We start from the raw sequence: 13,317 nt of genomic DNA, 5'->3' as shown, positions 1-13,317 counted from the left end.
AGAGTGTCAGCTTCACCATACTCTCTCTGCACAACTACTTTTATTTTACAAATATGGGGGTGGGGGGAGGAAGGTGTGGATAAATTCAAAACAGAGCAAAGCAGGTTGTGCGTAGAACGTGTTCTTTCAAGACTGTTTTCAGGAAGCAATGGAGAGAAGAAGCTGGAAGATTGGTGTGCAGATAATTAACGGGGCATATGACTGGAACTTGTCAGCTGTCGAAGAGCCCTCACCAATATGAGGGTGAGGGTAACGAGATAACCCACAAGAACACTAATTTAGTACATTCATAGTTCTTGGTTAGATTGGTGCTTTCGGTTGGAAGGCAAGCCAGGAGTGAGTCTGCACATTCCATGAGGATGTCTGTTTGCATGTGTGTGTGCCCCGTGCACGGATGTATTTGTGCCAGAAGAAAAGGGAGCCTGAGAGAAGCAAAGGACAAAGTGAAGAAATGGACATTTGTTGAATCTGAATGCCGGGCCCTGGGGTAGATAGCATCCTATAAAACAGGACTTATCAAGCCCATCATACAGATCAAAACACCGGAGGTTCAGAGAAGTTGAGAAAATTGCCCGAGTTCCCCCAGCTGATTAAGTGGTAGCACAGTGATTCCCATCAACATCTCTGCCCTAAAGCCTCTGTTCTTTCTAACGTCTGATGCTTCTGGTCTACAGGCCTTCCATGAATATTTGCTGAATGACTGAACAAAAGAATTTATGTGTTTCAGAATACTTCCATTTTTATTTTCATTAAGATGGTGACAGTCATACTCACTGAGCTAGAAAAAAAAAAAAAATCAACGGCGTTTCCGGAAGTGCAGTACAGTTCAATGTAAATAATTACTTCAACCACTCAGCAGTGAGCGAACTGCGAATTGCTTAATCAAGGCGTGGCTTACGGTGATTTTAGTACCTTTCATCAAACAAGGGCCAATGGGTTTGTGCACCGAGCCCTACTTCTATAGTTTCTCATTTTGCCCTTCTAGGTTTAAACCCATTTGCTCACTACTTCAAAAACCATGCCATCTTTTGGTCTAATCTCTTTAAAGACAAAAACTCAGGCCAGAAATGGACTAGCTAATTTAACACAAATTGCTAGGAAAGGAAGACACTGGCTTAGAGAGAGAAATAAATGATCTGCGAACTCCCAAAACAGCTGATCGGGGTTTGGAAAAATGACAAGAAACAAGAAGTCTGCATTCTAGTCATATGCGGCCAAAGCTCTAGATTGATCTCAGTATTCTTAATTACGGGGGGGGGGGGCTCTATAAAGGTAATTCCAAATCTCCACAGGTCAGAGGTGGACAGTTATCCCCATGCGCAGAGAAATCTTTACAGAATTATATGTCGTAGTGGCTTTCATATCTTTCCTTGGAACATATGCTTCAAACAGTCAGGGAGAGAAGAGACAGGAAGAGAGAGGCCGTAGACATCACCTGAGCTGAAGTCTTTCCTGGCACTCCTCCCCACGTCTTCTACTTAAAATAGAGACCAAATGAAGCAGGATGTGGAACCTTCGCGAAGAACAGTCTGCTCAGCAAATACATTGCATCGACAGATAATTCCTGAGAATTATCGGTACAGAGCACCCAGGAGAGGTGTCAGAGTAGAGATGGACAGTATTGGAGAAGCTTCTTCCTTTCAAGGAGCTGGCCCACAAACTGTCACAATACAGGGTAGACTATCACAACTTCAGAAGTGATCATGAACTAAGTACAGGAGTTCAGAGATCATCGTTGGAATGTGAGCTTCCTAAACCATAGGTAGAGAGGCAATCGCAGAAGCACAGTCACATAACGAGACAAGAAAAATGAGCCAGGGGCTATCTTTGGGAAATGACAGACAACTGATAGAAACCCTGAGTCAGACCAAGAGGTGTAGCATACCCTCAACACTCAACAGCTGTCTGGCTCCCAGGTCATTTTCAATAGGAGAGTGTTACAAATTATTCAAATTGAGCTGCTACCGAGCAGCATGGAATTGAACGTACCTATGTTAAAGCTTCTCATTTTGATAACACATATTTTTAAAACACACTAAAAATATCTAACACTGTTAGAAAAACAAGTAATATTTCTTTCTAAAATTCATGTTAATTTACTAAAGAGAAATATATATACATAATCCCATTCCTATATATTTGTTCTGTATGCTGTAGTACAAGGTGAATAAAAAATGAATTGCATATGAATTCTAATTTTATGAGAAGGCTCAAGATCTTCTTGGTAGCCTTGTATTACCTTGTATAAGGAACATGGTGTAACCAAAGGTTTTCCCCCGCTGAGCTCATCAGCTCCATTCTAGTGACCAAATACAGGACAAAATACATCCATTGTACTATAATCTGCTGTTCAAAACTAGCTACACTCATATTTCACATATAAGTCACAGTAATCATTCTGACATCTATAAAATGGGTTACTGCTAGCTATCCATGAAGTTTCACACATGAGAACTAAATGCAGACAACCAAAATGTTTCCTATTCAAAGCAATCCATACTGCAAACAAGATCCCCAAGATTGTTTTGAAGAGAGCCTTGTTTCAGGTTGTTAGGAATTTATTTAGAATGTACTATAAACCCAGACACTGTACTTAGCACTTTGGAAGTGACTAAAGTATGAAACCAATTTGCCCCTTGAGAAGGTACACACCTACAATAGAGAACAACACGTAACAGTATTGTGTTTCAGCCAGTACCATCTTTTGCAACTTCAAAATAAATAGCAAAATTATATATCTGATAAGGGTCTAGTATCCAGAATATATAAAGAACCCTTCAAACTCAAAAACAAAAACACAACCCAATTCAAAAATGGGTGAAGGGGGGGCGCCTGAGTGGTAAGTCAGTTGAGCATCTGACTCTTGGCTTTGGCTCAGGTCGTGACCTCAGGGTCTCAGGGCAGAGTCTGCCTGAGCTTCCCTCTCCCTCTCCCTCGGCCCCTCCCCCATGCACTCTCTCTCTAAAATAAATAAACAAATCTTAAAAAAAAAAAACGGGCAAAGGATGTGAATACACATTTTTCCAAAGAAGACACACGAATGACCAATAAGCACATGAAAAGATGCTCAACATCACTCATCATTAGGGAAATGCAAAACAAAATCACAATAAAACACCATTTCACAATCATTAGGATGGCGATAATCAAAATAATGAAAAATAACGAGTGCTGATGAGGATGTAGAGAAACTGAAACTCTCATACATTGCTGGTGGGGCATACAATGGTGTAGCCCCTGTGAAAAACAGCTTGGCAGTTCCTCAATAAATTAAACATAGAATTACCATAGGACCTAGCAATCCGCTTCCAAGTATATACCCCAAGGAACAGAAAATAGGTCTTCAAACAAAAAGTTGCCTGCAAAAGTTCATGGAAGCACTATGCACGATAGCCAAACGATAGAAACAACCCAAATGTCCATCAATACATGAATGGATAAACACAATGTGGTCTATCCTGTGGAATATTATTCAGTCATTAAAAAGAATGAAGCGGGTATACATGCTATAAAATGAATGAACCATGACAACAATATGCCAAGTGATAGAAGCCAGTCACATAAGGCCACGTATTGTATGGCTTCATTTCTAGGAGACATTCAGAATAGACAAAGCTACAGAGACAAAATGTAGATTAGAGTTGACTTAGGGCTGGGGAGATGGAGAACTAGGGAGGTGACAGCCAAAGGGTATGCGGTTTCTCTTTGTGCTGATGAAAATGCTCTAACATCAACTATAGCAATGGTTGCATGTGTCTACGAATACACTAAAAACTACTGAAAACTATTAAACTATTAAAAACTTGAAATGTGCAACTTGTACGGTTTCTAAACCATATCTCAATAAAGCTTTTAAAAATTAAAAGCAATACCAAAATGGGCTTCATTTGGAATTTTCTTACCCCACAGCTGCAACATTTTGAAAAGTTTTTTGGTGGAATATTCATGTTTTTGTCTCCATTTCTAATAAATGAAAGGGTTTACGGCGATCACTGCTTAAAGCTGAATTTCTGTAACAAAAATCAATACAGGTAAGACAACATTTATTTGTGGTCAAGTCTTAACATCTTTCAAAACAAAAACGAAAGCAGAAAGAGCAAGTGATAACTTCTCACAATTCAAGCAGCTACGCTCTGTTAAATAAGACGCCTTTCCATTGTCCATCACTGCTCCCCGTTAGGACAGCTGCAGGGAAGCTAGAGTGTCTGCCCCTGTGCTTCCCTCAGGGGAAGCAAAAGATACTATTTCTTCTGGAACCCAACAAGCTTGACCACTTTCCTTCTGGTTTCTCAAATACAAAGCCAACTAGTGTTTTAAACCTGGATTGATGACAGGGAATTTGAGGAAAGACAGTATCCAGATAATACATATTTATACATACTTTTAAACAATTCATACCGAGACTAGTCTACATCAAAAATAGTTTACAAAGCAGAATGCTTTTCACCATTCATGCCATGTGTTTACAGAACAGGCTGCCATAGCTGAATTCCATTTTCTGTCCTTCCTCTAATACAGAGCTACTGTGTCCCCAGCCAACCCTATAAGACACATTTGCAGCTATGAACAAGAATGCCATTTTCTTTTTATGTCAACGATTTCTATTGATCACATCATATTTAATGCATTCATTTCCTAGATTGCTGTCTGGAGCACTATATTTAAACCATGCCTGATGTGCAGAAGAAAAATTAAATTTGACTTTTGAGGTTTAAAGAAATGATTTTGTAACAGATCTGGATCTCTAGTTTCACATTTTCCTTTAAATTCATTTAAACCTGGAAAATTTCAAATTCGATAAATTTCCATCTCTTTCTCCCTCATTTTTTGACTCGGAATTGCCATGCTCATATATAATATATATAAAGATGGGCAATTCTGAAAACTGAAATAGAAGTATTGTATCCTCATTTAAAGTAGTATAATTTAAAAAATGGAAAGGAAAGCATGTCAATTTGAGATCGACCTGGCAAATTTAGTTCCCATAAAGGCTAAATCACATATCCAAGGCTTGATGATAAATCATTAGAGCTTGCCAGTTGTATAAGATCTGTAGTAAGCCATCTGGCTTTATTCAGTTTACATCAGGGTAATGAATATTATTCCAAGTTTCTGATATTTCCACAGCTCATAAGTAATGAGACTACTGGCAGAGGCTGTATCATAACCTAATTTCTGGGGGAGATTTTACTTGATTTTTATTTGTTTTCCATAGCAAATCAAAGTCTGGATGCCACTTCAAAAAAGCAAAGAATTTCACTGAATTGGAAAAACAATGGTCCCCAAGCTTAAGGATAGCCACTTGCCAAACGCATGCACTTTACCCCACTGTATGCTCCTGTTCTCCCTCGACCCGTTTCAAGGAGGAACAAATCAAGACCACAGTTATTCCTGCATAATCCACCCTGCTCTCAATTTATTTTGCTTTCTTCATATCTGTTGCTGCAAAAAGTACCTTTAAGGAGAACAGACTTTGCTCATCCCCAAACAAACTAGAAAAGAACTGTTTGACCCAACTTCTGTGGGAAGAGAAAGCATCATTATTGCCTCCTTTCCCTTCCTTTCCTCACTATTCCTTCCGGTTGCCAGCTCCACCCCATTCCACGCATCTCCTAACCTCAGAAAGTCTAAAGCCAGCTGGAGCTGCAGCTGTTGGCGGGTCCTTCCCTTGAAACAATAGGGCTTGAGCAGCAAAGCAGATGCATTTTTAAAAGTTGAACTGTAAAAGATGAAACCATGTACATCACCTTTAAAATACTTTCTGAATCTCCTCTCTCATCTCCTTTCTTTCACTCAACTATATAGGAGGCTTCCTGAAAGTAAAGTTTTACCCTGGAATGATGGTTTTCGAACTTCAGTCTGCATCAGAGTCACCTGAAAGACTTGCTAAAATACAGATTGCTGGGTCCTGGGCCCAGACTCTTTCATTCAGTTGGTCTGGAATGAGCCCTGAGAATCTGCATCTGTAACAAGTTTCCAGGTGATGCTGATGCAGGTCTAGGGACCACACACTGAAAACTACCAGCCTGAACAAAGAACAAATTGCTAAAGGAAGACAGAGGATCAAGAGTTTAAGATTCTAATTGACATCACCTCCAGGTGTGTGGCACTGGGAGCGCTGAGCTCGCTGGTACGGGAGATTAATACAGGAAGGTGGAGTTAAGAACAGACCAGCTGCTTGACTTATTTCCCTTCTCTGCTGGCCCCTTAAGATACTCAGAATTAAAGGATCAAAGAAAGCAAAATTATGCAAATACATATGATTATTTTTAGCCAGTCAGCTCTTTAGATTCCTCTTGCATCTTGGCTGCTCTTAGAGTTATGCAATAGGTGCTTAAATCAGACAGATTTGGGTTCAAGTCCTGCCTTCCTTGCTGTGGGTCCTTCAGCAAGTCAGTGAATCTCTGTGTTCTCATTTCTCCCACATCAAATATGGGAACAACGATCGAAGCTCCCTGTAATATTGCTATGTGGATACAATTTCATTCTGCGTGTGCATTTACCAGAACATACACAATGAATGTTAGCTTTCGTCATGAATGGTCCTATCTCCTGGCTTTACTGTGAGAATATTCAATATGTTAAATATCATAAGACCTATTTGATACAATAGGTTCAGTTATTACTGCCATAAATATCAAGTAGCTACTATGTATAGATGTATAATATTATATAAGTATATTAAAATAAGTTCCTGTCAAGAAACTTTTTTGCTATAAATATTATTTTTATTTGGAAAATTTTGACTTTACATGAACTTATATTTAAGAAAAAATACTTGTCTCCAAAATTGGCTAACTTAGGAAATTGAGAGGATATGTTTACTAACCACAAATTTTGTTTTGACAGACACTAAAATAATAGAATGAAGGAAACAAGGGGTAAGTATTCTGCAGATAACTTGGCCTTATATTATTAAGGGTATATTTTAGACCCTCTTAAAGACCACAAGCGCACTTTTCCCAAAAATCATTATATTTATGTAACAAAACAACAGGGAACAAATTTGGTCAAGGTATCCTATTTTCAGTTCACAGTGATGTCATTTTTTTTCACCCATCATGTCAGTCAGAAACTTAATGATGAGTTAGTAACAGGAGCAATGTTCGACCCATCATTTCTTCCCAGTTCCCTGAGTGAATTCACACTTCCACCAACTGAGCCCCCAAATTTATCAGGGCTTGTTTTTTGAAATATAGGATGAAAGTATTCAATTCTGGGAATAACACCCTTTTGGCTCAATTTTCAAAAGGTTAACATGTTAGATAGCACAGTTTCTTGATTTTACCCCCAGTATGGCCTTTGTTCTTTCCTCCTCTCAGTCCCCCCACCCCCAAGAAAGGATCAGAAACACAACATTTCAAGAGCTGGATGGAGGTCTGAGACATAACCTAGTCCAGCCCCTAACTTTACTAATGAAAACGCTGAGGCCCAGGAAGTTTGAGTGCCCTGCCTAAAGCCAAGTGCTCTTGAGGGCACTAAACACAGATATCTTCATTCCCCACTCACTATGTTTTCCCTGCCCCGTTGGCCTCCACATTTTGCTTAAGAGGAATTTCAACAAAGAATTCCTTATCAGATTTTATAGACCCCTGGGCTTCAAAAACACTTCCTAATGCCAATTAACAATGAGATGTTGTTAACTATTAAAAAAAGAAAGAAAGAAAGAAAGAAAGAAAGAAAGAAAGAAAGAAAGAAAGAAAGAAAGAAAAGGGGGGGGAAGTTAGCTTTGTAGCACTAGCAGGTGTCTCAGAATCTATGAAGCTATGGAGACTCCAATATACAGAACTCAGGGAGAGAAGAGATTTGACTCCCTAATAAAAGTGCATATAATCCCAAATCCTCTAAGAAACCAGATGCGAAGGATTGAACTTTGGAAATCTGCTTGGACAATATTTTCTTTTAATTTTCCCTAAAGCATCTTACAAAACCACAGTTCACCAAAGTTTCTACTTTAATGGAACCACACCTTTTAAAATCTGAGCTTCTCTACATGGAAAGAGCATTATTTCATCTGCGTTTATATTTCAAAACGCTCCGACACATTTGTCACTTTCCTGGGGTGGTTTTTTTTTTTTTTTTTTTCCTTCGAAAACGGCCTGCTATCTAGACCTGTGGCTTCTGCGACTGGGGGACTTTTGAGGTGAAGTGCGGCAGCTTCCAGCCTGCTGGAGTCTTTTGGCCCGATACGGTCCAGCGCTTCGGAGGCTTCCCTTTGCGCACCCACTCGCGTCAGGCAGATGCCGGATGTTTGCCCGGTGGCTCCGGTTCATCACCTTGGACCTTTGCAAGAAGCTGGCGCCTCCCCAGCCTCTCCCCTCCGCCCCCGCAGAACCTCTTCTGGCCACGACGTGTGGGAGATTTGCAGCCTCCCTTAGCCCGGGCGCGCGCCAGCAGGGGCCGGGGGACCTGGGCGTGCGCTCGCCCGGCTCTGGCACCGCCCTCCCGGCGCCCGCACCGAGCTGCGGGTCACGCCCTCTCCCTGCAGCCGCTCTTCTCTCCGTGCAACCCCTTCCTCACCTCTGCTGAAAAAATAGGAGTCCTCGCTTCTAACAAACCAAGAGCAAGCGCCCCCCCCCCTCCAAAAAGTTCTGACTTGAGACACACGCAGCGCAGAGGATCTTCCGGTCAAAGCAGGCGACACTGCCAGCCAGGCTGACCCGCGCCCTCGGACAGCCCCAGACCCCCGGGGGCAGCCGCTCCCCGCGTCCCTCTCGCTGTGGCCGAAGGACAAGCCAGCCCAGGGTCAGCACGGGGCCCGAAAACTGCCCCTGGGCCACTGAGCCGGCGAGCACCAGCTGCGGAGGGGGACTCGCGGGGCAGAACGTGCTGAACCGAGCGGAGCGAGGAGCGAACTCCACCCCCCGCATGACCCGGAGTGCTCACGAGACAGAGGAGTACGGTCACTGATAACACCACGGGGGGTGGGGGGTGTCCCTTCCCCTCGTCGCTCCCCACACCTCCGGGCCAGAAAACACACACTCGTACACACCCACAAACACACACTCCTGCACTCCGCCCCGGACGGGGAGGCAGAGGCGGGGAAGGTATGCGGTGCCCCGCCCGGGGTACCTGCCCCGCACGCCAGCCCGGCAGCGCCTCCGCCTCGGGGCAGACGGACGGACGCGCGGAAGGAAGCCGGCACCCGGGCGTCCCACCTAGGGAGCCTCGGGGCGCCGGCGGGCGGTCGCAGCGCCAGAAGTCCCCGGCGCGCCCCTCTCCCCCCGCACAAGTTCGCGCGGCCCGCGCCGCCCTCGCCCGCCCCCCTTCCTTACCCAAATACTGCCGCAGGTCGAGCAGGAAGCGAGGGGGTCCCCCGCTGAGCTGATAGAAGAGGGAGCCCAGGCAGAAGACCAGCAGGGTGGCCATGCAGAAGCCGTAGTCCCGGAGGGAGAAGCGCAGGAAAGGCAGCAGGGAGACCCGGCGCTTCCAGCTGCCCAGGCCGGGAGGGGCGCCCCCCAGAGGGGCCCCATGGGGCCAGGGATCCGCGCCGCCGCCGGGATGCTGCTGCTTCTTCTTCATCGCCTGCTCCGCCGCCTCGCACAGCCTGCCCGTGCCAGGAAAAGGTCACCCATCCGCCTGCGAGGAGGAGAGCCCGGCCGGCCGGCTGCACATGGGCAGGGCCGCGCGGAGGGCAGCCCGGGTGGGGGCGGGGAGGGGCCGAAGTTGCCGGGCTCAGGAGACTTTCCTCGGCATGGTCCCCGCCGCCGCGGCCCGAGCAGCCGAGGTGCCCGGCCCCGGCTCGGCCCGCGCCCGCTAGCGCCCCCGCGCCCCGCGCCCCGCCGCGCCTCGGGCTCGCTCGCGGCCGCCGGGGCTCGCCTCCAGCGCCAGCGTGTACCCCCGGCTTTGTGTCTGTCGGTCTCGGCGTGTTTTGTCCCGGTTCAGACTCCTCTAAAAGACGGCAGGGAGGAACGGGAGGCGGACACCATCCCCTCGCTCCACCTCCTTGACAGGGGTTTTCCTTCTTCTCCTCCCCTTTCCCTCTCCGGCTCTCCGCAGCCCTCTCTCCTCCCTCTTCCCTCCCTCTCGGCGCCCGGGTCTCCGGGTTTCTCCCGGGTGTCACGTTACTGCCTCTGACCGGGGGGCGAACGGGGGCAGCGATTATTCGCAACTAGGAAGAAAGTTTCTGGGTGTTTTTCTCCCTCCCCCTTTCTCTACATTCTGGCCTCAGTTTCTGCGCCACCAGCGACCTCTTGGGGGCCCCGCTGATTTCCCTCTAGTAAACAGTCCCCGGCAGGAAGAAGCACGGCTTCTTTTACTATACATATATTTTTTTCACTTCAGAAACTTGATTCTCCTTCTGTATCCTGAGCTGCTTACAAAATGCCGGTAAAAGATATTTGGGTATATGTTCAAGACTTTACTAAGATGGTCAAAGAGCAAGTGGTGTGAATTATAATTAAACATACCCCATGTGGCCAGGCTCATCGCTCTGACTCCTGGAAGAGAAAGGGAAGAGGACGCTCTCTTCTTGCTCGCCCTGGCTCGACAGCTACTCCTCCACAGAGCTGCTCCTCCACGTAGCGACCAGAGAAGCACGGGGCGGGGGTACAGAGCGGACTCAAGGAGGTCTTCCCCTAACAGAGATGAAGGAGAAGAGCCCTTACATACCCATTTCAGCGCTGCCTCCCCTCCTTCCATGGGAAGCTTCTGGACCTAAAAAAAAAAAACCCAAGGTAGAAAGACCAAATCCAACACCAATCTGGCGACGGGGGAGGGCGATGCACAAAAGGGCTGTTCTCATCAGCCACACTTAACAGTAAGAATCATTTGTTGCTATATATAGAAGTTGCACCAACTTGCCCAAGGACACAGAGCTCCTAGGAGTCGGGTTGGCTGCCACACTCCTATCTGACCCTCAAGCCCACTATCCTAACCACTGCACTGCACCATCTCCCAGCCAGGGCCCTTTCCCATAATTTGCACAGTGATTGGAGGAAGAGATATAGCTCACTGAGCCCAGGCCACCTGGAGAAACAGACACCTTGGGGTTTTGACACCTCTCATCCCTGGTTCCCCTCTCACTGTAACATGCCAGTGGCATACAAACCAGTTGCAAGGAAGAATCAGCAGCCAGGGACCTCAATGATGCTAAGACTGTTTTCCTGAAAACCTTCTGAAAGGTGGGTATCTGAAAACTTTTCCGTGGAAAATTGGGGAATAGGATCCTGAGAGCAAGAGCTTATAATTTAAGAGTAATATGATTTAACCATAATCCATATGGACCTGTCGCTCCTGATCTTAAGTGAGTGAAGAAGACACATAGATCATAAGCTGGAGAAAGTCATAGATGAGGTGGGCAGTGTTCTACACACACACACACAAATTCCACCTCCCAGTTCTGTGGCCTAGCCCACTTTCTCAGGGATCAGAAGGCTGCTTTGGGGCCCCAAGGGAAGGGAAGTCCCTTTGTTCTGTCACCAAAAATCCTGAATAGACTGTTAATGGTTTGTTTAACATTTATTCCACGAATCCGAGATTTATTTGGATTAATATGCACATTTGAGAAATGTGAATGCCCCTGAGAGAATTAAGCCAATCTGTCATTGCCCATTAATGCGAATTACTTTAATCACCACACTGAGTAGCCCAGAATAGGCTCTCAATTAATAATTTTTGAGTTAATGAAGAGGGACTGAGGGATGGAAGAGCAAAGCAATGTTGATAATGTTTCAGAGCCCACCTTTGACAAATTGGACCTATACCTGCGGCCCGGCCCTGTGATATGTTTTTCATTAGATGTGTGTGCTCGCAAGGCCTATCCAGGGTCTAGAGACTTCTCTCCCAGAACAATTTGGGAAAACTTCCAGTTCTTTCCCCTCAACAAAGGAATCTGAGCATGAGTGAGGTTATAACAGGGAGATGAAGCAGGAAGAAAGGAAATAAACAGCTGTAAAAGTAAGTAAACATGGGAATGAGTGGTTTTTTTTCTCAATTGTGAAAATTTATGAGGCAAGGACAAGGGGAAAAGGTCCAGCTTAGAAGAAACACACTGTGACATGAAGAATTTTAGAAAGAAAAAAACAGGTCAGTTTTTAAAAGACTGTGTTAATGGACTAATCACCTTTAAAAACTCAGGAAGGGAAAGAAATCAAGATACAAAGAAGTTTCACACAGAAAGAAATGCCTTGTATTTTCACCTAACAAAAACTTAGATTTGGGGGTAAAACTTTGCTCTTCAAAGTCCATTAAAAGTCCCGTCAAAAAAATAAAACAAACAAACAAAAAAACTTTTAATCTAAAGTACTTACACTGATGAATGGTATCTTTATTCAAACCAGTCAATAAATCAACTAATTATAGGAATTTGTGGACATTTTTTATTATTAGTCTTATATTTAATATAGTTTGTTAAACACCTTGACTTCCGTCCAGTATCTTGGACTTCTCCATCCCTTTTCTCTTCCGTGACTTTTCCTCTCTCATCTGAGCCACTCATTTTCGACAATAGCCCCCTCTGACTATCAGCTCCTGTCCTTCTGCTTAGCTCCTTGAGTGCCCAGACTCTGGCCATTTTTCAGGCTTTTCAAGAACCCTCAACTTTTGAATCCATCATTCCTCTTGTGTGTTCACTTGCTTCCTTCTCCAGTTTTGATTCTGATCCTTCCTTATGATCCCCATCTTGCAGACACCCCTTCATTCATTCCCTAGCTCCTTTCGTTTTATATGGCCCGTACTTTCCTGGCAAAACCCTGTGCAACCCAACGGTGCCGCCGGACTGGACTGCAGAAACACACGCAGTGTTGCTAACTGCTTCGCTTTAAATTAGCCCAAATGTCCAGTGAAGCTCACCGTTGCTGCCTAGCAATCCCACACTCTAAAATGACTACTTCACCCTTCTGTCTCTCTCCTCCCATCTCCATCTTCTACCTCCATCTCTTCAGTCTCAGCTGATGACCTGGCCTCATACTTTATTGAGGAAATGGAAGCATTGGACAGGAGCGCCTTCATTTTTCCACCAGTGTATGCCCCACGCTCTCTGCCTGCCCTCCTGTTTCACTGTGTCCCTCCCTGCTTCTAGCGAGACCAACCTGCCACTGCCCTAGACTCTTGATTCCGCCCCAGCCCAGCCCCACACCCACACATGCTGTCTTTCTAGCCTTCTGCATCTCTGTAATTAATGGCACTATCAAGACAGTGGACGCAAAATCTTCCTTACTTTTTCTCCTCCCCTCACTCCTGTGTCTCACCCATCTGTAAATCCCGAAGGCTCTACCTTCAAAAACAGAAGGAGAATCTGACTTCCTGTGCTACCACTCTGGTCCACCAGCTCTCTCAGCGGGAGGACTGCCATGGGCTCCGATATCAGTTATGTTT

General features: G+C 45.2%; 1 protein-coding gene across 4 annotated transcripts in view; it reads right to left on the bottom strand.

The window, feature by feature from the left end:
• UST (uronyl 2-sulfotransferase) overlaps positions 1 to 9,723 on the bottom strand; it is a 303,870-nt gene extending 294,147 nt beyond the window's left edge. For 2 of the 4 annotated variants that reach the window (XM_040627939.1, XM_040627940.1), the window contains exon 1: positions 9,276 to 9,723. In XM_040627939.1, the coding sequence (XP_040483873.1) occupies positions 9,276 to 9,522 (247 nt within the window). In that variant the 5' untranslated portion in view covers positions 9,523 to 9,723. The remainder of the gene's footprint in view (positions 1 to 9,275) is intronic. The other 2 variants (XM_040627941.1, XM_040627938.1) reach the window with 2 other exon arrangements.
• Between the last annotated feature and the right edge of the window lie 3,594 nt (positions 9,724 to 13,317).

Source organism: Ursus maritimus, unplaced genomic scaffold (genome assembly GCF_017311325.1).
Source record: "Ursus maritimus isolate PB19 unplaced genomic scaffold, ASM1731132v1 scaffold_13, whole genome shotgun sequence".
Classification (NCBI taxonomy): Eukaryota; Metazoa; Chordata; class Mammalia; order Carnivora; family Ursidae; genus Ursus; species Ursus maritimus.
Note: the sequence above shows the minus strand (reverse complement) of the source record. Positions and strands in the feature narration are given on the sequence as shown.